The sequence below is a fragment of the Akebia trifoliata genome, chromosome 3 (genome assembly GCF_017979445.1).
Source record: "Akebia trifoliata isolate Shusen 1 chromosome 3, ASM1797944v1, whole genome shotgun sequence".
NCBI classification, from domain to species: Eukaryota; Viridiplantae; Streptophyta; class Magnoliopsida; order Ranunculales; family Lardizabalaceae; genus Akebia; species Akebia trifoliata.
In genome coordinates, this window is record NC_141377.1 from 36,779,964 (window position 1) to 36,803,155 (window position 23,192).

The 23,192-nt window shown below is 34.1% G+C and overlaps 3 protein-coding genes across 8 annotated transcripts; 1 reads left to right on the forward strand and 2 right to left on the reverse strand.

The window, feature by feature from the left end:
• Nucleotides 1-250: 250 nt before the first annotated feature.
• Nucleotides 251-4,994, reverse strand: LOC147406691 (protein kinase family protein). 3 transcript variants are annotated; one of them, XM_086434850.1, is made up of 9 exons: nt 4,522-4,994; nt 2,819-2,936; nt 2,484-2,542; nt 1,927-2,018; nt 1,370-1,463; nt 1,217-1,297; nt 688-799; nt 547-594; nt 251-419 (listed from the first exon to the last, which is right to left on the reverse strand). In XM_086434850.1, exons 1-9 carry the CDS (start codon nt 4,750-4,752, stop codon nt 403-405), a joined length of 852 nt encoding a protein of 283 aa, XP_086290976.1. In that variant the 5' UTR covers nt 4,753-4,994; the 3' UTR covers nt 251-402. The 3 variants fall into 3 exon arrangements, with proteins under 3 accessions (XP_086290976.1, XP_086290974.1, XP_086290977.1); XM_086434848.1 differs by having other exon boundaries at nt 251-594; nt 4,522-4,987; XM_086434851.1 differs by having other exon boundaries at nt 251-594; nt 1,927-1,991; nt 4,522-4,967.
• Nucleotides 4,995-8,760: 3,766 nt separating this feature from the next.
• Nucleotides 8,761-13,538, forward strand: LOC147406692 (Ubiquitin carboxyl-terminal hydrolase family protein). Of its 2 annotated transcripts, none has more exons than XM_086434847.1 (2): nt 8,761-10,219; nt 11,174-13,538. In XM_086434847.1, exon 1 carries the CDS (start codon nt 8,945-8,947, stop codon nt 10,208-10,210), a length of 1,266 nt encoding a protein of 421 aa, XP_086290973.1. In that variant the 5' UTR covers nt 8,761-8,944; the 3' UTR covers nt 10,211-10,219; nt 11,174-13,538. The 2 variants fall into 2 exon arrangements, with proteins under 2 accessions (XP_086290973.1, XP_086290972.1); XM_086434846.1 differs by having other exon boundaries at nt 8,763-10,219; nt 12,500-13,538.
• Nucleotides 13,539-13,874: 336 nt separating this feature from the next.
• LOC147406693 (Plastid-lipid associated protein PAP / fibrillin family protein) lies at nt 13,875-16,484 on the reverse strand. 3 transcript variants are annotated; one of them, XM_086434854.1, is made up of 7 exons: nt 16,082-16,482; nt 15,873-15,988; nt 15,661-15,783; nt 15,250-15,348; nt 15,095-15,139; nt 14,936-15,019; nt 13,875-14,821 (listed from the first exon to the last, which is right to left on the reverse strand). In XM_086434854.1, the coding sequence occupies exons 1-7, from the start codon at nt 16,350-16,352 to the stop codon at nt 14,813-14,815; spliced, it is 747 nt and encodes a 248-aa protein (XP_086290980.1). In that variant the 5' UTR covers nt 16,353-16,482; the 3' UTR covers nt 13,875-14,812. The 3 variants fall into 3 exon arrangements, with proteins under 3 accessions (XP_086290980.1, XP_086290979.1, XP_086290978.1); XM_086434853.1 differs by having other exon boundaries at nt 14,936-15,009; nt 16,082-16,479; XM_086434852.1 differs by having other exon boundaries at nt 13,875-15,019; nt 16,082-16,484.
• Nucleotides 16,485-23,192: the final 6,708 nt, after the last annotated feature.

A 23,192-nucleotide genomic window follows, 5' to 3' on the forward strand; every position in this document is an offset into this window, starting at 1 on the left:
TCAAAAAAGAAAAGAAAAGAAAGCTTACCCATTTTAAAAGCCAATAAATACTGTATAAATCTTGTAATCTTGAGACCTGATGATGCATTACCTTCTAATGACTAGAACTGCTAATTCCTTGGAGGATAATGCCTAACTCCGGACTAGCACAAGCAGTGCTATAACACATGCATAAGATATTTCTGGCATTCTTCAATTTAACGCCAAACAAGTGAATCATCCTTTAATCTAATTTAACAATCCCACAACATTCTATTTTGTTAGTCAATAGATTTATTTATTTTCATCGAAACCAAATTGTTCTCCTATATTTGTTTGTAGTAAAAATAAATAAATGAAGAAACACTATTATACATGGTTCAAGAATGTGATTTACTGGGTGCTGGAGCTGCTGTCTTCACATTAGAGCAGCATTGGCACTATAAGTGAAAAAATTACATAGGATATCAAGCTTTCTCGGTTTGACAAACAATCCTGACTTTTTAACAAATATTTTCATTAATTTCACATGCGACATTTAATCTTCTTGTAAGCATTGGTTCTTACCTCGCAAGAAATTATGATGATAAAACTCATCAAAGGATAGACGATCAACTGCATTGATGAACAAATTTATCAGCTAAAGATTTGGAGAGAAACACAACTTGAAAATTGAAGCATTTAAAGTTGAATAATTCGATACAAAACCTGGATTTTTACGGAGAAGTCTAGTACAAATATCGACACAGTCAGGGTTCAACCCAGGAAGAACAAACTCAGAAAATGGTAAACGTCTACAATTCTTGATGTTCTGTAGCAACTGAAGTCACAAATTTCGATGCAGAAGATTTAGAGCAGATGGATTTAAAGAAGTTCCATGTAAACATAGTGACAAAGTCGGGGTTCGAGAATAATTTAGCTAGAGAAAGCTTTGGAAAAAGATGGCAAAAGTCGATAAATCAGAAAATATCAGATAAATTAAAATCAAAATTAAAAATAAATATTTTAAGCATAAAAATATATATTTCATATATTAAATGATAAAATAGTACTTAAAAAGTACTACATACAAAAATAATCTATGATCTTTTTTTAAAAGTGTCGATTAAATCATGATATTGATTTTTTCAAAACTAGGCGATTTTTTTTTTAAATCGAGATTTAATTGACAACTATTAAAATTGTGATTTAATAGTGGTACTTTTGTCACTATGCATGTAAGAAGAAGTTCGGTTACCTGAACATTGTTCCTTCCATGAAAAGGTGGGTATCCATTCAAAAGCTCAAAAAGAATTGCTCCAACACTCCACATGTCTACCTGTATACAAACCCTGAATTTTTTGTCTTCTCTAATTTGAATGAGAATGAAAAAAAATCTCAACTTTATTACCTTTTCATCGTATTCTTGAAATTGCAGAACTTCTGGAGCCATATATAATGGAGACCCACAAACTGTCTCTGCATGGTCGCCTGGATGTAGAGTTCTGTTCTCACAAGCAAATGGAATTAAAAATTACTTAGAAATCTGATTAAGACCAATGTTTATCAAGGGACATTTGTAAAAACAATGTAATAATAAAACAAATTCAAAATATGGGTTAGAGGTTTTGGATTGAGCTGATTTTTTGTGATGATGATCTCTATGATGAGAAGATCATCCTAAAAAAAATCAGTCCAATCTGAAACTTCTAACCCCATCAAAAATGATTTAGAATGTGGACCATCGATTTTTTACCAATAATTTGTAAACCACTTTTGATGGACATAAAAGTTTCAGATTGAGCTGATTTTTTGTGAGGATGATCTTCTCATCATAGAGAACATCCTCAAAAAAATTCAGCTCAATCCAAAACCTCTAACTCATATTTTGAACAACCATTGTTTTTACATATGTCCCTTAATCCGCCCCCTATATATAGTTAGAAAACTAATTCATGCAAGTGTTACCTTGAGAGACCAAAATCAGCGATCTTTATCACAGTATCACTGTCGGAGGTGGATAGTAGAATATTCTGTTCAATAGAAGCATCCATGTCAAACTAATCTAAGAAAGTTAGATCTCTAATATAAATTTGGTAAGCATTGAATCATCAAATGGGAATCAGTCGTTCAGCTTCTCAATATGTTCCAATGCAGACATGTTCACTGCCCCAACAAGACTAGAACCCAGACTGATAAAAAAATGTTCTTAATGGTTGAGAAAAGAAAGTACATGCAAAGATGTGGCTTGCCTACAAAATTGTATAGGTTGATGGATCAGTGAGTAAGGTGTATTAGTCCATGGTATCTACAACCACCATATATTTTGGAAAAATGATGAAGTGACTTCCTACGACACTGTGCTGACATGGAGGTGTGCTCAGAACCGTAGATGCCTTTCCTTGAGACACGAGTGAAAAGCATCTATGGTTCCATGCATACCACAACATCAGCTGGGTGTCGAATTCGGTGTCCCGCACAGTCACTCTAGTAATGTTCTATATTTTATCCAAGGATCTCTGTACCTCTGGTTTCAAGTCTCGGTGGATGATGTGGTGGGTGTGTAGTACTTTCAAACCAGCTCCTGCAGCACAAGGATCAGTGGCATCTATTGGACTTGATTTCGAACAAAGAAACAATGGCAGCAAGGAAAGTTTAAAATCTTGTCTTGAGACAAAAACCAAGACTGTTTTTGACTGAGACATTCTGAAACATTCCGATAGAATCCAAAATATTCAATGTTTTGGTCCGGTCTTGACCGAAATTGGAATGTCTTGGATGAAAAAATCTGAGATGATACGAAACTTTAAACCATTGAAGAATAGTCACACCATTAATTATTCCTTGAAGAAAGACGTACCAAGCTGTTGTGTGAATCTTCTTGCAATCTCTTCTTGGACTCTCCCATGACGCCGAATGAAAGAAACTAAATTTCCCCCAGCACAGAACTCCAACACAAGGAATATGCACCCTTCGGCCTGAAGGAGAAGACATTTAACTTTTAGGATCATGTTTTACATATGTTAAGAGAAATCTCTCATCACTCATTTGAGTAAATTACTGGTTCAGTTAAATCTTAGAAAGGGTGGTAAGCTATTTTTACAAGCTTCTCAGAAATAATATACAGCTCTAATTTGGGTTTCTCCAATCATGTAGATTGAAGCACTTATTTTGTTGCAGAGAAACCTGAAAATGATTCATATTTCACATTAATTCACAGTTGGAGCATTTCATTGACTTCTCATAATAAACTTTTTCCATTGGTGGGCTTAGACCCATGGCTTAGTTGGTTTGAGACATTGCAAAGCAACTTCGAGGTCGTGAATTATCTGTTTCAGTTGTGTTAATGAAAATTAGTGTTGAAGACCAACCAAAATTGGATTATATCTCCTCATTCTATATTAAAGGTCGCAAAGAAACAACAACAGCAATACCAACAAAACCAAAGATTCCCAACCAGTTACTACATGCTAAAGCATTTCTACTTGTTAGTAGTTATGTAAAACAATCGACACCCACAATGATGTTCCAACCTTTCAACATTATTCAACCAAATTCCATTCATACCCTCTACTCTCTAAGAGCAACTCTAAGGGGAAAATCTAAAATGGCTATCCTTAATGGATAACCATGTTTATGGATAGTCATTTTGGATATTCAAAGGGCTATGCACTTCATCTATGCTATCAGAAATGATTATCCATTAATATTTTTATTATATTTTTCTAATACAACCCAACAGTCAAGAAACTATCCCCAACGGCCATGAAGCTATCCCATCAGGCACGAGGTCTCTTTGGATAAAAAAATGGAGATTTTCAAACTCCCTCTCCAATATGACTATTGAAAACACCACTCTCCAAAATGGAGAGGGAGATGGATAATGCATTGGAGACCCATTTAAGGGGTTTGACTCTCCAAAAGAGCAGTTGAGGGGGGATGGAGAGTCAGATGGCCACTGCGTTGGAGTTGCTCGAATTGGATTGCCCATAGATATCCTAATTTACACAATTAACACCCCACCCCCCCCCCCCCCCCCCCCCCCAAAAAAAAAAAAAATCTTCTACAACATTTTCTTTCACAATACTCTAATCTACTCACTCATTAATTTTCAATTGAATTTTTTACCAGTCCTCAAAAAGACACTCCAATATGATTAAAAATGAAAACAGCTATAACTCTAGATATGCAAAATAATAGGAGGAAAAAAAAGCACTAACTAATTACTTCACCAATTGGTTCTCAATTGAAAAGATAAAAAATTTAAAAATATCAACAAACTGACCTCAATACTGTTGGGATCCGAAAAACCCCACCTAAGTTCGGTGTAAATGTGCTTAATTAATGAATCCAAAATGCGTTTTTTTAGAGATTAAGCGCCAACAAATCGAATAGAAAAGCACCCCAATTTTGTACATGGAAACCCTCCAAGAGTACCAAATCCAGCTTTAATGGTTGATTCACGAAATGGGTATATGAGCAAAAGCTTAAAAATCAGGTTTTTCAAAGTGGGTAAGTGATCAAGCAGTTGTTAATGGAGATTTGAGGCAAAAAAAAACGGACCTGAATTACATCGATGAGACGAATAATGTTAGGGTGATTGACTTTGGACAAGAAATTGAGTTCACAATCCAAGCAGTCCTTGAGATTCCTGTTGAGTTTGGAGAGGTAGACTTGCTTCAACGCCACCTCTTCTCCGCTCGAGCTGTGCTGGGCCTTCCAAACGGTCGAGAGAGGCCCTTCTCCCACTCTCACCCTTAACACGTACTCACCGACTCGTATTTTATTCTCCATCAGTAAACCTTCGTAGTCTCTCTGTGCCGCTTAAGACCTTCAATCGGCTTCCATTAAGGGTGTGTTTGGCATTAGGAGTTGGTGGGAGTGGGAATTGGAGTTGGTGGATCCTGTTGCAATTCCTAAAATAAACTAGCATGTTTGGTTTACCGTGGGAAATCAGTAAGGAATAGTACACAACTCTAACTTCAACTTGAAAGATAGATTTTTTTTAATAAATAATCCAGATTTCAACCAATGATTTCAAAATTACATGATCCAGATTTCAACTATGGGTCTAATCCATTAAAATGAAATAACATTCATTAAAAACAATGTAAACTAGTCCATTAAAATGAAACAACATTCATTATTCAAATAAAACAGTAAATCCTATCAATTAAATATAAAATTGTCCAAAAATACATGATCCAATGTTATTTATTCAAGTACAATAGTAAACCTATCAAACAAATGCCAAATTGGTCCCAAAAAAAGAAAAAATTAATAATAAACTAAACAATGTTCCTTATTCAAGAAAAAAAATATATATTACTAATGAGATCCACACTTAGTAATCTTTAATCATTATCTATCTTGGTTTAAACGTTCCAAACGGCCAAGAGAGGCGCTTCTCCCACCTCTCACTCTTAACACATACTCACCTACACGTATTTTATTCTCCATCAGTAAACATTTGTAGTCTCTCTGTGTCCCTAAGACCTTCATCTGCTTCCATTAAGGGTGTGTTTGAAAGTGGAAGTCGGAGTTGGAATGTGGATTTTGTTGTAATTCCTAAAATAAACTTTAATGTTTGGTTTATTGTGGGAATTCAGTTAATGAATTATACACGACTCCAACTTCAACATTTGGACAACCTACCTTGGAATTGAAGTTGATAGATGTAAAAAAAAAAAATTCCAGATTTGAACCAATGATTTGAAAGTTAAATTATAGTATTTCAATCAAGGCAGCTATGGGTCTACTCTCATAACTCTTACTCAAAGAAGACTTCTCAAAAAATAAAAATAAATAGTAAACTAGTCCATTAAAATGAAACAACATTCCTTATTCAAATAAAATAGTAAATCCTACCAATTAAACGTAAAATTGTCCAAAAATAAATGATCCAATGTTCTTTATTCAAGTAAAAAAATAATAATACTACTAATGAGATCAACATTTAACAATCTTCAATCATCTTCTGTTTTGGTTTAAAAGTTTCATTAGCCAAAATTATTTCAAGTTCATGTTTGTCATGGCCATAAAAATAGGTGCAAAACTTTCATCTTTTAAAATTAACTCTAAAGCCTTGATATTTGCACCCACATCAAGAGATGTCATATTTTCAATCTCTTTTGTTGCCACATTCATCAAAACTATCATTGAATCTTTAGTACGTGCTTCAAATGCATTTGCAATCTTTTCTGTGGTTCCCGTGACATTAACAAAATCTTCATGTAAGACAAAGATTCCTTGTCTATTTCTTTTTTACTGTGATTTTACTTGCGAATTAGATTCTCCAACTGAGATGGATGGCTGACTCCTTGCACTAAGATTATCTATATTTTCATCTTTAGCAAAGATCAATTTGACAAGTGTCGTCATCTAACATTGGCCCTGTTGCAATACTAACCACTGTGGCAATGTCACATCCCAAAATATCAGCCCACTCTTTGTATCTATGCATTTATTTTTCCTTATATTTCTTGAGACTAGATTTTTTCTATAACATTAAAACATAAAGATATTAAATTACTTAAATATATGAATGAAATTCTAACAAGTTAAAAAAAAATGATATGATAAAATGTTACACCTTTACCAAATCTTCCCAAATAGAGTCATCAAAAGTAACCATCTCCCTCACATGGTCCCAACTGAACCCACTCAAATTTTCCAGCTCCTTAACATCTATGAGGCATCCTATCCAAGTCTTAATCCTACTTTTTATATTTTCATTAATAATAATTATATTTAACTTCTCTTTCATAGCTTTTTTAATTCGAGTATATGTAGGATCTTTCATTCCATTTTTGGTACTTATTTCACGTAACACATCATTTTTTAGTGTCTCCAAGAGGATACGATCCATTTCATCATTCCAGATGATATGAGATTTTGTTGAATAAGCATCTGTAGTATTAAAACTTTTTTGCTTCCATACCTATGATTGAAGATGATTTTGTCAAAATTTAAACAATCTTAAATGCATTTATATAGAAAAAATCATAAGTAAAAGGATGGTGAGAATCTTGAGATTAAATCATATACATTAACCATATTAGAACAAAGAAAATTTTCAATAATCATCTATTCTAATATGTTCATATCTCAAAATGACAATTCATATTAACAAAATCAATAACATAAATAAGAAGCAAATTTGTAACAAAAACTAGAGAATCAATGGATGACGACGATCATATTCATTCCACTTAACTTAAATAAGTTGATTCCTAAAGGCCGTCCAAGTTGTAGTTGGTTCAAGCGTTGATATCTCCTCTGTTGGGATTAGATCATCACGTTCTTCTTCCTCAGGAGTTTCCCATTCTTCACCTAAATCATTTGGATCAACCTCCATTATATGATTGTGAATTACACAACAAGAAATTACCTATCTTGTTTACGTGTTTATACGGACGAAAGGGTAAGTTTATAGATACATGAATATTTTTTCCAATAAACTAAATACTCATCCAATTATATTTCGTAGAGATAAATGATGATAATTGTAGAGCTCATGTGCATTTGCAGGCACATGATCTCGGTGTCCATTTAGATGGTATCGAACTCCACAAAATGGAACAAGAAATCCTAGAGCCTGTGCAAAACCTGTGTCCCCTAGATAGTATTTTTCTAAATAAAAAATATATTGTTAAAAAATAATAATAAAATTATTAGAAGTAGACTCCAACTATGATTAACACTTTTCTCAATACCTAGTGGCACTATAACTTGTCCGTTGTAGTTGTTACTACAAATCTCAAAATCCTACTATCATGAGGAAACCCTTCCCTACCAGTAAGTACATATGTTATATGAATGTCAAAAGAGCACAAGACAAGATCATTTTGTTTAATTTTTCCCTTTCGAGTTTGATATCTCGCTTGGTCTTCTATTGGTATCGTAGCATGGATGAAGGTGCCATCAATGGCTCCAAAACAATCCTACAATAAAGATAATTGAACTAATTATATATTTTTCACTTCTAGATATAAAACAATTTAGAATTCAACTACACTTATACTTGAAAGTAATTGTACCATGGTCGCATATTGTTACTCATTTGAGGTGAAGATTCTGATTGAGTAGGCTTTATGACATCTTTTGACAAACTAATTACAACTCGGAGCACATTGTGAAAATGGCGACGAACCGTTTCCCCTGAACATATGAAATCGCATTTTTCATGATGATATCTTACATCATGGCCAATTATTAAAGGGAAAATGGTTAATTGCTCTTTTACCCCTACAAATCGACCAGTACGTAAATCTTTACTTTCTAAACGTGCGCAAAGCTTATTAAAACTACTCTTATTCAATCGTAGCATCTCATGACAATTCTTATCAGATTCCTCATACATTCTCCTTAAAATTAAGGATCGTTCAACATCTCTATTCCTAATAGGTATTCTATCTATAAATTGGATTGTCGATTGTCTCAATCGTAGCCATCATCATATACCTCGTTGTTGTGACTGTCACGAAGGTAGTTACTTCCTCTTCTTCATCAGAGATATCCATTTTCCTAATTAAAAAATAAAACAAAAACCCAAAATCTTAAACACCTTGCTTAAGAAATTGCAATCCACATTCAAATATCAAATATATATAGTCTTAAGATCAAGTTTATAAAGATATTTCAAGAAATGGTCATATTAATGTAAATAACAATTTTAGATTGGAGTAAAATATATACTAATAGTTATAATTGAACTAGACATTGAAATGGTGATGAATATAACTAATTGTGTTCCATACCTTGAAGATATTTCTAAGCGAGACTTTTTTTTGAAACAAAATTATACAAAATCATAGTTATATTTTTTTCATTGGACGTTTCAAATTTCCAACTTCAACTCTTGGAGTTGACTTCCAAACACCTTCAGCAGAGATAAAAACTCAGAACTTCGTCCGGCTCTCAGTTCGTCCAACGCTCCACTTAATTTGGAAGAAAGTTTCAGAGAGAGAGAGAGAGAGAGAGAGAGATGGTGATTTATAGAACTCTTGTAACCCTAAATTATCGAAACCCTAAATTATCCTCTCCACCAACTATTCTCCTTCTACTCCGAAGTTTCTCTCTATGGTCTATGAAGAAAGATCCATCACTCGAATCCTCTCTCTCTAGAAACCGTCGATGGATCGTAAACAACCAAATCAAGAACATCATCCTTCGATGCCCTAATCAAGTCGCACCAGTTAGATTCCTCCAAAAGAAGTTCAAATCTCTCGATCTTCAAGGTAAAGCTCTCAACTGGCTCAAAAAGTATCCTTGTTGCTACGAAATTTACCTCGAGAATGATCATCATTACTTTCGATTAACAAAACGGATGATGGCCTTGGTAGAAGAGGAAGAATCCATCAAAGATCAGCAAGAACCAGTTCTTGTGGATCGATTAGCCAAGTTGTTGATGATGAGCTCGAATCAGAAACTAAATGTTGTTAAGTTTAATGAATTAAAGCGGAATTTTGGGTTTCCAGATGATTATTTATTGAGGATTTTGCCTAAATATCCTGAAATGTTTCGAATTGTTAATTATAGTGGGAGACGAAGTTCAATGGAGATTGAGCTCGTCACATGGAACCCTAATTTAGCTGTTTCTGTGTTAGAATCTGAAGCTCAGGAAAGGAATGTAGAACCACGCTATAAGTGTTCTTTGCCTTTGAATTGGGTGAAATCTTGGGAGAGATTTCATCAATTTAACTCGACTCCATATATTTCTCCTTATAGAGATGGTAGAGAGTTTGTTGAGGGATCAAAGGAGATGGAGAAGAGGACTGTGGGTGTACTGCATGAGCTTCTATCACTAACTTTGTGGAAGAAAGCATCTATTGTAAAATTGGGTCATTTTAGTAGAGAATTTAATTTGCCGGAGAGATTGAATCTTTTGCTACTCCAACATCCAGGAATTTTCTACGTGTCGAATAAGTATCAGATTTACACTGTTGTTCTTAGAGAAGGATATAATGGATCTGAGCTGATCGATAAAGATCCACTTGTTATTGTGAAGGAGAAATTTGGAGAATTGATGCAAGAAGGACTTCATGAATATAACCAAAGACGGCACACATTGAATTTAGAAAAGAATAAGAAGAAAGGTATGGTTTTGGTAAGATCGGGGAACCGGGAACAAAGAAATGGTGCTGAAGCATCTGACCAAAGTGTTCATGAAGAACAGCAAGGAGATTTATATGATCCAGAAGAAAGGAGGAGATTTTATAAAGTTTTATTTGATGACGATGATGTTCAATAAGACTGAGAGGTATGCCATAACGTGACACAATATTGACATTCTTTTTTAATTTGTTACATTTAGATAAAGCTAAGAGCCCAAGACTGTTTTCTGTGAAGTATGTGTTAATAACTTATTGCTATCCGCATTATTGCTTGTCCATGTTGGCGTGCTTAGTTGGGGATGATTTTTGTTAGATCACTAAAACAGAGTGAAACATTTGGTATGTGATGGTTGAGTCCCTTATTGGCCTAATAGGGCCCTCCAAAGTTGGAAGGATTTTCTAAGTTGATACCTCTTTATTGGTGTTATCTCTTCAGTTGAGTTTTCCGCCTAATTCAAGTTAGAAGATGAAAAGCGATATAATCGTCCTTGGCCATCATTACTGGAACGGGTAGGAAATAGCTATTAAACCAAAATATTCCAATATCCTTTACAACAGAAATATTTAGGAATCTGTTTTTTTTATTGAAGTGAGTTGTTTTTCTACAATCGGTTATATGAGGTTTTGATTTTGATTTTATTTATTTTTTGCCAATTTGCAATTTTACACACATCCTTGTTGGTTGTTTTTATTTTTAACATCATTTTTTATGGATTTATTTTTTGTGAAAAATTTAGTGGGTTTTCACCAGCAGAGGTTTTGGATAGAGCTAGGTAGGTTTCTTATTGAATAAAGAGTTCTTTTTTAGAAATGACCAACCATGTGCTGCAAATAGTCCCACGGGTGCAGGGATGGGAGAGCCCACAATCAAAACCCAGGCCCATAAAAGTGGGTTCCACCATTGGGCTAGATTGTTGTCTGGGTTAGGCTCAGTTCATCCAACTATTGGAGGCCTCTAGAGTCTAATATAGAAGCATGTTTTAGTTTCCTAAAATGAGTTCATTGTGAGGTATAGTATGTGATTAGCTTTTGTTACTTTGAAAATCATTTCTTTCCCTTCTACTTTTTTTGGGCTCTCATCCATAATCCATGCCATGCAGTTTCCACATTTACCGCACTATTTTTCAGCTTAAGGTGAATTGATGGTGCCTGAAGGATTACAAGGACCCTCAACAATTTTTTTTTTCTAAGAAGTAAGGACATTCAATTTTCCATTTGTTTAGAAGGGTTAGATGACCATGGGGGACTCATACATGTGAGATGGGTACCATCTCAATTCCAGATATACTGCTCCCTCTCTGAATTATTGCTTGATGAACATAAGGAGCATTCCTGTTTGATTCTGTTTAGTTTTTGGTTTTTGTTTTCCCCGAGGGATTTTAAACATTTGATTCTTTAGTTTTATAGAAATTTGGGAGTAGATTTAAATGGGAACTGGGTCGTGGGTTGGATTCTCGTGGAAGAACTCAAGGTGACTGAAAATTGCAGAGTGGCGTTGTTTAAGGAGTCCTGATCACTTACTCTAAGTAGAACAGTAGATGCTTTTGGAGGAAAATTTCACGTGTTTGGTTGGTTCTTTCAATTTTACAAGTAAATTGTGGATAAATCGCAAGATCTTCTTAGGAGAAGAGGTTTTTGTGGCCTGAACGGGTGTTGCATGTATCTAGCAAACGAGGAATCCACTAACCATTTACTTGTTCACTGTGAAGTAGCAAAGGTGGTATGGGATCATGCCTTCTCCTTGTTTGGGGTGGAATGTTGTATCCAAGATTCCTTTACATTGGGGAATGGCTTCAAATAGGATTGAGCTTTTGTCATGCTAAGAAGATAATCTAGAGCTTAATGCCGTTCGTGATCCTTTGGGGCATTTGGTCAGAAAGAAATGCTAGAGCTTTTCAAGGAAAGTCGAAGTCAGCACATGAGTTGATCAAATCAATTCTCGGGCTCTTATTTTTCTGGTGCAAAATCTTTAAGAGTTTATAGGGGCCTTTTTCGAGGATTTTTTGTCTTGGTGGGATTTTGTGTGTAGCATTGAAATGCCTTAGTGGTTCATTGTTCTTTTGGTGTTGTTTTTGTTTCTTTTCCTTTGGGAGGGTCATCTTGACCTTCCCCTTTGTATCTTTGTTCCCTTCTATATCTAATCTATCAAAAAAAAATCTCCATGGAGGAAACACACTTGAGTTAACCTTTTAAGGGGAACACTTGGATCCGTTTGTTCCAAAATTGTCACATATAGTGAGCAATGGAAGGGAGTTTGTTGGCGGGAAATATGATAACAAGTGCTTCGTAAGGAGTTCTATACATGCAAGGATAAATGCATGCTCATCACCAGCACCACCCACGTGCCCTCCAACATCACTCCCTTATTTTCAACCAGGGTTCTATGGTCAATCCCCAAATTCATGATGTTTATCTACTCATGGCAGGGAGCACGCAGGAATCCATGCAACACGTCCATGGTTTATTACAACAAAGGTGAAGGAGGAAGCAATGAGGATGAGCCAGGCTTCACTGAAAAAAGCACTGATAGCTAGACCAAATCTGGCAGAGGGAAGAAGGGATCTCATGGCTTAGGGGTGGGGGGGGGGGAGAGGATGTTATCTCTCACCCCAACATTGAGAGAAGACAAGTTTGATGATCTCAGATGTCCTTGGGAGGGGCACTTTCTGCAAGATTGTTGAGAACCCTATGTTTTTTAGTCACGATGAACCACCTGTTGGAGAAAGCAAAGGAGGATATTTGAAAAATTCTAAGTTCAAAGCATCTGTTTTTTTTATGGGTATAAAGCATCTGTTATATGAAGAGAGCTGTTCATCCTTTGTACCTCAAAATTTTGAAGTACACAGGTTGATAAGTTCAAGATACTGGAACTGACAATTGTGGTGATGTAGCAGAGGAGAACGATGCCTAACTTGGGATGATGGGGACAGTTTCTTGGGTACTGATGTGCTTCTCAAGGAGAAGGAAACAAGTAAAAGAACATGAGGATTTGAATTGCGAAAATTCCCCCAGGATTCCTACAAAAGATCCAATCCCACCAGCAAAAATGCTCCTGCCGCTATGAATCAAGTATCAACTGCTCCCAGAAGGTTACAAAGTCTCACTCGCTAAAGTCAGGAAGAGCAAATGTTTCAGATTCAGGCATAGATGTTGGAGTCAGAGAAACAAACGTTAAAGTGGCAATGTTAATAGGAAAAAAGTCACCAAGCTGGATAAGTTGAGAATGAAACTGATAAGATTTTTTTTTTTTTGGATCAATAAAGAAATGAAAATGATAAGATGAAGCTTGAGAGCAAGCGGAAGGCATTAGAATTGAATTGAAGGGCAAAATATCGGAGGTTAGCTATGACTAATGGCATGTATTTATATTTGCCGGTAAGCTGTCACACATTTTAACTGCACTTTCCACATCAGTCGGAAAGTGTGGTACGATAAACAATTTATTATTAGTTTGGTTTCTTTCAACGGTATCGAATTGTAATTTTGATTATACAAAATCATAGTTGTAGATGGGTGCTTGGCTCATATGCTACTAACCTATAATGTGCAGCACTGATACAAATGTCTGATATTGCAACAAATGTTGACAAATGTTGACTTCACTGCAGTAGAGAATGCAACAGTGGATAAGGGTAACTTCAGTATTAACTTCAACCATTCTAATGAACCCCCTTGAGCTTCCATTGGATCATCTCTGCTGTTCACTCACTCGAACTTTCTACCACACCCTCTTCTTGGTGCTATGCCGACTTCATGATTGTAAATTTGGTTTAGGTGGAGTCCAGTCATCATCCTACCATGTGAGCAAGATCTTAATTCATTTCATTATCTGAAAAACTCACTTATTACATTCGACGACTCTGTAGTAGAGGGTGGCAAGAAGTTGGACAAAACCATAAGAAGTATAATCAAACCTAGTAATGGTGATGTCTAGATAGAATGGGAGCATACACCCATTGATGATACTGTGAAGGTACTCCTAATGCTGACCATTGGACGAAGGGATTTTTTTTTTCTTTCTTGCAACATACGTTCCAAGGCTCCGAAGGGATGCCATGCCCTCTCTTGGTGAAACAACTCTCTCTCGCCAGTCCTCAAAGGCATTTCAGGTAACATTTGTTCCAATGCTAACCAAACTTTATGGGCATCTGAGATAAAAGCCTCAAGAATATGCCACTATTTTCAGAGCTGTCACACCATGTCTTCTCAAATTGGAGAGTGCCTAGAAGACAAGCTCGTGAATGGGTAAGCATTACCCACTCACATTGGAACATCAATCCTACTAAACCTTCATCATCCATGATGGGAGGTAATGCTCGAGAATGTGTACCCCAATTTATCGAAGCATCATGAAGGAAACTGTGATTGTGATACTCTCTTTGCAAATCCTTTAAATCTCTAACAGAGTGCATTTACACATGGTATGAAAATCTTCCCATAACAAATATATAAGATTTTTATCATGACAATGATTATGATAATTCATAAGAGAGCTCCCCAAGAGATGGTAGGCAATGCGATTATTAGAAACCGAGAATTTCAGAACAAAAATTTTAAAATATAAAAATATCAATTTGCTTCACGGTAACATAAATTTTAAAAGAAAAATCTAATTTTTTTTAATAAAAAAATGCCTGGAAATAAGCTTGATTTAAGAAGACACTTAGGGTTTTTGCTGTTCTGATCTTTCTAATATGAAGATGTTGCCTTTATCATCTCTTCCAATCCTAGTGGTTTCATCAACATATCTAAGAACTTGAATCAAAGAACACTTAGAGCTCCAAATGGTATCGTGTTAATGCAGAAATCCGAATGAATAAATTTTGTTTAAAAAAATGTACAAAGGAAGAGTAAAAGGATACGAGATCTCGAGCCAACCTTCTGGATTGAAAATTCCAAGCAAAAGATCGTAGTTCTTTCGAAACACATTCATCAACTGTAACAGTCTCAATTACCACAACCACAGTAAGAACTAAGAAGAAAGAGAGATACTGAAGTGGTCAACTACGGAAGAAACATACCTGATCTGGAGTAATCGTCGAATTCTCATATTTAATATCAACTCTCTATACATGAAAAATTAGATAAAATGAGGATGTTAATGACTTAAAAATAAATTTCAAAAGCTTTTCATAGACAAAACAATTGAAGAAGTTGCAATGGGAGAAATCTGAACTGATTTGGATGCAATCTTGAAGGAAGCATCAATGGTTAGCTGGCCATTCAACATCTTTAATCCCCTAGCATTGAACTTAATCTCATTAACTGCTCTACCCTGTAATTTTCCATCACAAAAATCCTAAAAAAATTAATAATTTAATAAATCAGAGAATAATCACATTCAATCATGTTTTTCAGTAAAACAAAGTTCCATTTCACCCCTAATTGAAACTTATTGTTTGGTTATATGCCTTGAATTAAGATTCTGGTGCATAACGCTCCGAATCAAAAGAACTCTAATAGAGATATTTGATTTAAGAGTAACTATGGTGTTTTGGATCTCGGGAGTTGGTTTCGGATTGGGAAACCAACTGTTGAATCTTGAGATTAGCACTCACATTTTTAGTTTGGGGTGAGAAGTAAAAACCTTAGCAACATCAATGATTTGGAAGAAATCCCCAAGAGTGATGAAATCCCGCAATCCAAGCTTTGTTCTCTTTGATCCCAAGATCGAAATTGTAGTGTAGATAAGCTTCCAACACCCACCCACCTTTCAATTACATAAAATTCAACTACATTATTTGAAACAACAAACAACTAAAAAAAAAAAAAAAAAATTGCATTTTGTTTATTTTTTACCTTATCCAAATTTTCTGTAGGATAAGGAGTTGGATTCTGAGACTCTAACAGCTTGATTAGACCTTCAATTTCAGATTTCTTTGCTGATGGGACTCCAAATATGCCTCTATTAATGCCTTTACAAATGCTTATTCAGTCCATATTTCACCACTTAATTAAGATTTTTCTTCAAAAACAACAACAAAGGTTAAAAATCGAAGTGGGTATACCTTGTAATGATTTATTAAGGCTTGATTTGATCTGGGAAACAGTTTGATAGTCTCTAGATGATGGTTCTTGATCCTCCTCAACATTTCCAACTAAACCATGGGTTTGCTCTGCAGCTTTAATGGTATAAGTGGGTCTGATTCCAGAGCTCTTGATCCTCAAGTGGGTTGAGACTGCTGTTTTGTGATTTTTTATCATTTTTCTGATCTTGGGTGTTGCAGGAACAACCACGTGGCAAGCTGGGATTGGTGGTTTGATAAGCTCTGTAGCCATGAAAATGTTATTTCAGATCCTCTTCTTCTTCTTCTTGAGTAGCTAGAATTTGGAAGAAACTCTCAGCATAGCTAAAAACAAGAAGAAGAAGAAAAAAAAATATGTTTATTAAAATTATTCATTAATTCTTTAGTCAATAATGTTATCTGTCTCTTTGCCCTTCGAATCTTTCGTTTTTTTTTTTTACAAATTTTTTATTTTTAATGTTTGAGGGCAGAGATGTAAAGCTTTTATTTTTGTCTTGGAACAACATTTTCAACTTATTAAATGACATAAATAGCCCTGTCTTTCTATCTTAGCGATAGGTTTGGAGAAAAATGTATGGTTGGGATTGGGGTTAGGAGTGATTTAGGATGCACACGTGGCATAAGATCAGTGATTTGAGTATTCCATTTGATTGCATTATAAGATCCAACGACCCAATTAGTTTGATTTTGACATGTGACTGGTTGGGAAACCTCATCTTGTCAGTGCCCAAATTGTGGTTGGAATTGGATTTTTCTTTTTTGTATTTTTTTTTTTTTGTTTGGGAGGCCAATTTTTAGAAGTTTCTGTAAACTTCATGTATATGATTCATGAATTGTATGACTATTAAATAGGCTGATTTATCAAAGTATGGGCTGAAAATTATGGCTGCAATAACCAAACAAGGGAGTGGTTGAATGGAAGTAACTTGAGGCCAAAGAATATGTTCTTTCTATGATCTCAAGTTCAAATCCCACTACCCATAAAAAATTTTGGTGGCCAAGTACCGCTCCACGTAGTGGGATATAGCCTGAGTGCGAGGCGTATGGACTAGTTTGATGTGCACAAGCTAGCCCGGATACCTTTCGTTATCAAAAAAAAAATTATGACTGCAATTGGGTTGACTAGCCTGAATTCAACCTGATTGATGGACGAGTCTAAGTCAATTTATATAAAAAATGATTTGAGCTTGGATTAGAATATCTAAATCCAATCTCAATTTGGGTTGAGCTCAAGTTGAGAGCTCTAGCAATACAACGCAACCCAAATTCGATATTATATATTAATATATAGATTTTTTTTATATTAATTATTATTTTTTGTTCCATCTTATCATTATGGCTTGTGGGCAGTTGGATATTATTAAGAGAATTTCAGTAAAAAATTCCGCAAATTTTCTTTAGAAAAAAAAAAAAAAAAAAAAATCGTTTTCAACTTGTCACAACAAATAAGCCTTTTGGGCCACTGTAATCTAAGCGTTTGAACGAAACTTCCCTTACATCAATTGCACAAAAATACTTTCTTCATCTCTCTCTCCCATCTTTGAGGAAAAAAAAGTGAGTTGGTGTATACCAACTTCTTTGATTAGCCTAACTCACATGTGAAAAAACCCTATTCTCTTACGAAATCCCATCCAACATTGATCACAAAACCCTTACCCCACCTTTATCTTCTTCTCTTCACCTGCTCCTGCTCACCTCCGTACGCGTGAAAATCTCATTAGATTAGAATTTTGGAACCCAAGTCTTGAAGTTAGCACTAAATCGATTTCCTCTATAAACATACAAAATATATGATATCATCTTAAAATCACCATATATATATGGGTCCCTTTCAGCAACAAACATTTTGACAAACATTTGGCAAAACATTTTTCAAAACATGGGTTAGAGGTTTGGAATGGGCTGATTTTTGGTGAGGATGATCTCTACGGTGAGGAGATCATCCTCATAAAAAATCAGCCCATTCCAAAACTTCTAGCCCATGTTAACAGGTTGAAAAATCGTGGACCGTCCATTTTTTGTAAACCATTTTTGATGAGTTAGAAGTTTGGAATGGGCTGATTTTTGGTGATGATGATCATTCCCTGTAGAGATCATCCTCACCAAAAATCAGCCCATTCCAAAACCTATAACCCATATTTTCAAAATGTTTTGCCAAAATGTTTGTCAAAATGTTTGTTGCTGAACATTTCCCTATATATATATACCTTTCCTCAAATAAAAACTAATCAAAATTTGTCCTCATCCCTATGACAACAAGAATTGCTCATTAATGAAAGCACTTTTCAATAATCACCCTCTAATTGAGAAAGCATTCATGTTCTTTGTATGTAGGTAGTAGTGATATGGGATTACTTGGTCCTACAATGGTTTTTGTGTTCATTATTGGAAATAGTCTAATCTACTTTAGTGCATTGGATTAGACACGACTCGAATTACGATCTTTCTTATTATTTTTTATTGGTAACGTACGTCTTTCTTACTAGTTACTATGTTGAAGATCAATTTGAAGAATCGATTTAAAACTTACACTTAGATTTATTTGAAGCTTATTTATGGTGTTGAAGATGTTTTCTTTCGAAGAAGATGATGGTTACATGTTCAAAGAAGAAAACGATGTAGACCTCATAGGTTTTTTTATATTTTTCTAGAAAAGAGAAAGATAGAGAGATAATGGAGGAAGAGAGAAAAATATGATCAACTTGCAAAGGTATTTTTGTATGATGGGTGGGTGCAAGGGTATTTTTGTCCGAGTGCTTGATTACGCTTAGCAAAAAAAAGACTTGTTTGTTATAATAAGTTGAAAACGGCCTTGTTTTCTAAAGAAAACAAACTTGAGGAATTTTTTTTAAAATTCCCAATTATTAATGTTAGCTTTGATTTAATATTTTTTGTCTTAAATATTTCCTCAATGATGGATTAATTAAAGATTGTATGTTATTTTATTTACTAATCAAATGGAATTAGGTTTACTCAATGAGCTCAATCCGATGAAATCATCTACCTAAGCTCAACCTTATTTTCGAAGATCAAGCTTGGGTTGATCTTGGGTTAGTGAGCTTAGGCCCAATGGTTAGGTTGAGTTGAGCTCAGGTTGAAGGTTTTACTACTTGGGTTGAGCCTGGGTTCACCCTTCAACCAACCTAAGTTGCAATCCTACTGAAAATTGTGAACTTCCATTTTCGTAAACTATTCATTTTAATTCCAAATATTATACTCTATAGTTTGGGAAATTTATACTCATCAAAACCTCAAGGGTTCTACTAAAATTTTGAATTGGGACGGGCGTTTCAAAGTTTTTTTCCATTGTTTTTCCATTAGTCATCACAATTTGTGATAGTCATTTTGACACTATGGTAGAGTTCAAGATCCAATATTTGATGAATAATAGCTTGAGTTAAAATGATCAAATTTTTTAATATAAAATAGTTAATTTCTTAATAATTTAAATGATCGTAATCTAAATAAAAATATGATTATGTGATTGAGCATAATACGATTCTATCTTAAAATGGTAACAAATATAATTACTACTGTATAAATATATATATTAAAGAATAATTTTGAATCAATTTAATTGGATCACTCATCTAGATGAAATGAATCAGATGAGTCAACTCAGTCTCCATTCCCAACAAGAAAATATACCTGGTTTAAAACCAGGTTAGGGAGCTGTATTCTTTTTGGAAGGATAGACCTTTTGAAATTTAAATTATTTTCTTTGAAATGTCTCATAGCAAATCCAAGGGAGATACCAATGAAAGATTAAAACACACTTTTCAAACATTACAAAGGTTTGACACAAATTATAATTTCAACATTATAAAAATTTATAACAATTTTTCAAACAGTTCCAGTCGTTGTCTACAATTATGATTAGGCTCATATAAAATCCTAAACCTAAAAAATCGAAACCTAGGAAAAAAAAAACTGTGAGAATTTCTATTAACGCCCCAACTTTTACTTATTCTCAATCATACACTTATATTCTTTGTTTTTAATTGGGGTGTAATAAGTAAATATTGGGGTGCCGATATCAGCTCTCTTAAACAATATTGTACCATTATCACCTATGGAATGAACCGTCTAAATATTAAGTTATAGAAAGTGTGTAAATATATTATACCTATAAAAATATATTTAAATTGATAAAATAATAGATATTAGATTAGGATTACACGGTCAATATCTAAATTTCTAAAAAATTTCTGAAATTTTGTTTCTAAAAAATTTTCTGAAATTTTGAATTCAATTTTGATTAGGTAGGTATATAAATTGACTTGACTTGATAAAGGCATATTTTCTTGGATGAGTCAATTAAACTCGGTTGAATCAACCGATTTTTTGTATTTTTTTTATAAAATGGGTAATTTTGAGTAACTTATATATGTAGATGTTTGTAATTCACTTCTAACCAAGATTTTATCAAAATACTTGTAATTTTTTTATAGTTGGATTAGTAGATGTTTAGTCGCAAGATTAATTTTTTAAAAAATAAATATAGATATAAGTTGCTCAAAATTAGCTATTTTATTAAAAAATACAAAAAGATTGATTGATTCGACTAGTTTTTATCGACTCATCCAAGAAAAGATGGCTTTATAGAGCCAACTAACTTTATATTTCTATCTCATTAAAATTGAATTCAAAATTTTTGAAATTTTTTGAGAAAAAAATAGATCTTGATTGTATAATCCTAATCTAATATATATTATTTTATTAATTTAAATATATTTTATAGGAATTGTAGACACCCAAATTTGAATAGCCCCCTACTCGAAAGGGTTTACAAAAATACATTTTTATAAAATTAAAATAAATAAAACCGTAAACGGCCATAAAGGCTCAAATCTTCAAAAACTCAATTTTTTTGTTCAAATCAAAGACCTTAGGACTTTCAATAGCCCAATGACCCACCATAAAACTAATTCATCATCTAAACCAAACCACCTCCTCAATCCATCGCCATTCTAACCCAAAACCTAAAACTTAACCCTAATCCCATTTAAAATCCATCATTCCTAAAACCACCCCAAGCCCCTTCCCTAACCCTACCTTAAATCAATTCCATCTCATCCCTTTAATCTAAGCTAATCTTAAGTCCAATACCCTACCGATGATCAAACCTAAGTCCAACACTACTTTAAGAGCCCAATCAAGGTTCACAAACCCTCAAAAGCCCATGCTCATCAAAATGGACACTTATTACCATCGCGGTCTATTTTCCAAAATCAATCTACCTAACTTAATCATCACATTTAAAAAGTACACAACCCTATCTTAACCACACCACATGTCATCATCAAACACTATCATTTTCTTTAAATTTTCATCACAAGTCAATCCCAAACCCTTTCTCCTTAATCAACTCACCTAACCTATTTTTCTCCATAACAATTGCCACATGTTATCACCAAATTTATCCTCCCAAAACCTAACCACCTACTCATTTACACAAACCATTCTTTAATCAAACACCCACACCCCTCAACTTAACTAACACTCAACCAAAGTATGGGTTCCTTAATCAATCAAATTGGATTTTATCCATTGGTTGAGTCAAATTACCCATTCTCAACATCAAAATGTCAAGCACCCCATGCTTAAATCTCATGTCATTTCTCTTCACTTTCTAATTTTGATCTTTCTAACCTTAAAAGTAACCCTCAACATGTATAAAAACTTCATTTCCCTTTCAAAAAACTCATGCCTAAACCTTCCCTTTCAAGTCTCATCTCTCTCAATCTCACTCTACTTAACTCAAAAACCTAAATTCTACTCACTCTCTCTCCCTCTCACTCTCCTATTAAAAATGACTAATCTAAAACTATTTCACTAAGGATCTAAGGAGAAGAAGAAGAAGACAAAGCTTCACAATGGATTTTAGAATACGATTATCATTTACATAAATCCCTTTCTCTCATATTTTTCCCCTTTTATATAATTTTGATTTTAGAAAATCATAAGATACAATAAATATCCTTCTCTATCTCTGATCGATTAAACTTTGGTTTGATAGAAAGTGTAGGGGTTGTAGTCATTTTCAAAAGAAAATCATGTTAAACCCTCAAACACTTTGTGCACACCACAAAACTTGTTTTGAGGTTAAAGGTGATTGGGCCCACCTCATTCCAAGAGAAGAAGTCTATAATAACAAAGTCGACACTTTTCAAATTTAACTCTCCCGAGGTGAGACACTTTCTTAATGAGGTGATTCTTACGGTTTAAGCTAATATTAAAAATCCCTCGTAGGCGAGGGCATAAAACCCATTGTTTATTCAAACTCTTTATTTTCTTTTATTTCTATAAAAAAAAAAAATGATCATGTTTATAAAATTATCACCTTTTGGTGGAGAGAGAAGAGTGTCTAATACCTTCCTCGATCTTTAATCAAACCCTTACTAAGATTTTAAGTAGATCTATGTTTGAATCCATACGAAAGTCACTACGCTACCTAAAATATTAATTTTTAAAAAAATACTTTTTGGATGATCATTCACATTTTTTTTCTAAAAAAGAATGATGGTGACTTCACATCCATATAGTGGTGATCTTCAAACTCAAAAATCACATAACTACAAATATAATATATTTACACATTTTTTATAAATAATTTAAGAAATTTGTGTATAATAACTAAAAGTTGAGGTCTCAATAACAACTCTTTTGTTTAAATAATAATTTTACCAAGTATAATGATTTTTTGAACGCCTCCTCTACCATACGCCCCCATCATAAAATCGTAGATCAATGGCATCGCGATACACATAATCATAAATCTTTTTCTTGTATTTGAAGCAACTAATCTATGACTCTTTGATGGAGGCGTAGGGGCGTGCGCGTCGTATTATCACGATTCTTTTAATAACTTTAGAATTGAGAGAAGGTAGTTCCGTCTTTCTAAAGTGGATATCTTTGAAGAGAGATTCGGCCATCAAATCACATTAATTACAAGGAAGATGAGAGTATGTTTTACCCTTTCCAAAATAAGTTTACTCCACCGTTTGTCTTCATGTGTTGAAGTCAAAGGTTGCATGTCTAACTTATTAAAAACATAAGGGGATATCTCTAATATTCACCAAAACATAGGGGA

Coding starts and splice junctions, on each gene's coding strand:
- LOC147406691 (XM_086434848.1), bottom strand. CDS start 4,752: ATGGAGAATAAAATACGAGTCGGTGAGTACGTGTTAAGGGTGAGAGTG. Junction 1,464..1,926: donor GCTGATTTTGGTCTCTCAAG/GTAACACTTGCA, acceptor TTGTGAGAACAG/AACTCTACATCCAGGCGACC. Junction 595..687: donor ACTTCTCCGTAAAAATCCAG/GTTTTGTATCGA, acceptor TCATCAATGCAG/TTGATCGTCTATCCTTTGAT.
- LOC147406692 (XM_086434847.1), top strand. CDS start 8,945: ATGGTGATTTATAGAACTCTTGTAACCCTAAATTATCGAAACCCTAAA.
- LOC147406693 (XM_086434852.1), bottom strand. CDS start 16,352: ATGGCTACAGAGCTTATCAAACCACCAATCCCAGCTTGCCACGTGGTT. Junction 15,349..15,660: donor AAATCATTGATGTTGCTAAG/GTTTTTACTTCT, acceptor GGAAAATTACAG/GGTAGAGCAGTTAATGAGAT. Junction 15,140..15,249: donor TCAAGATTGCATCCAAATCA/GTTCAGATTTCT, acceptor TTTCATGTATAG/AGAGTTGATATTAAATATGA.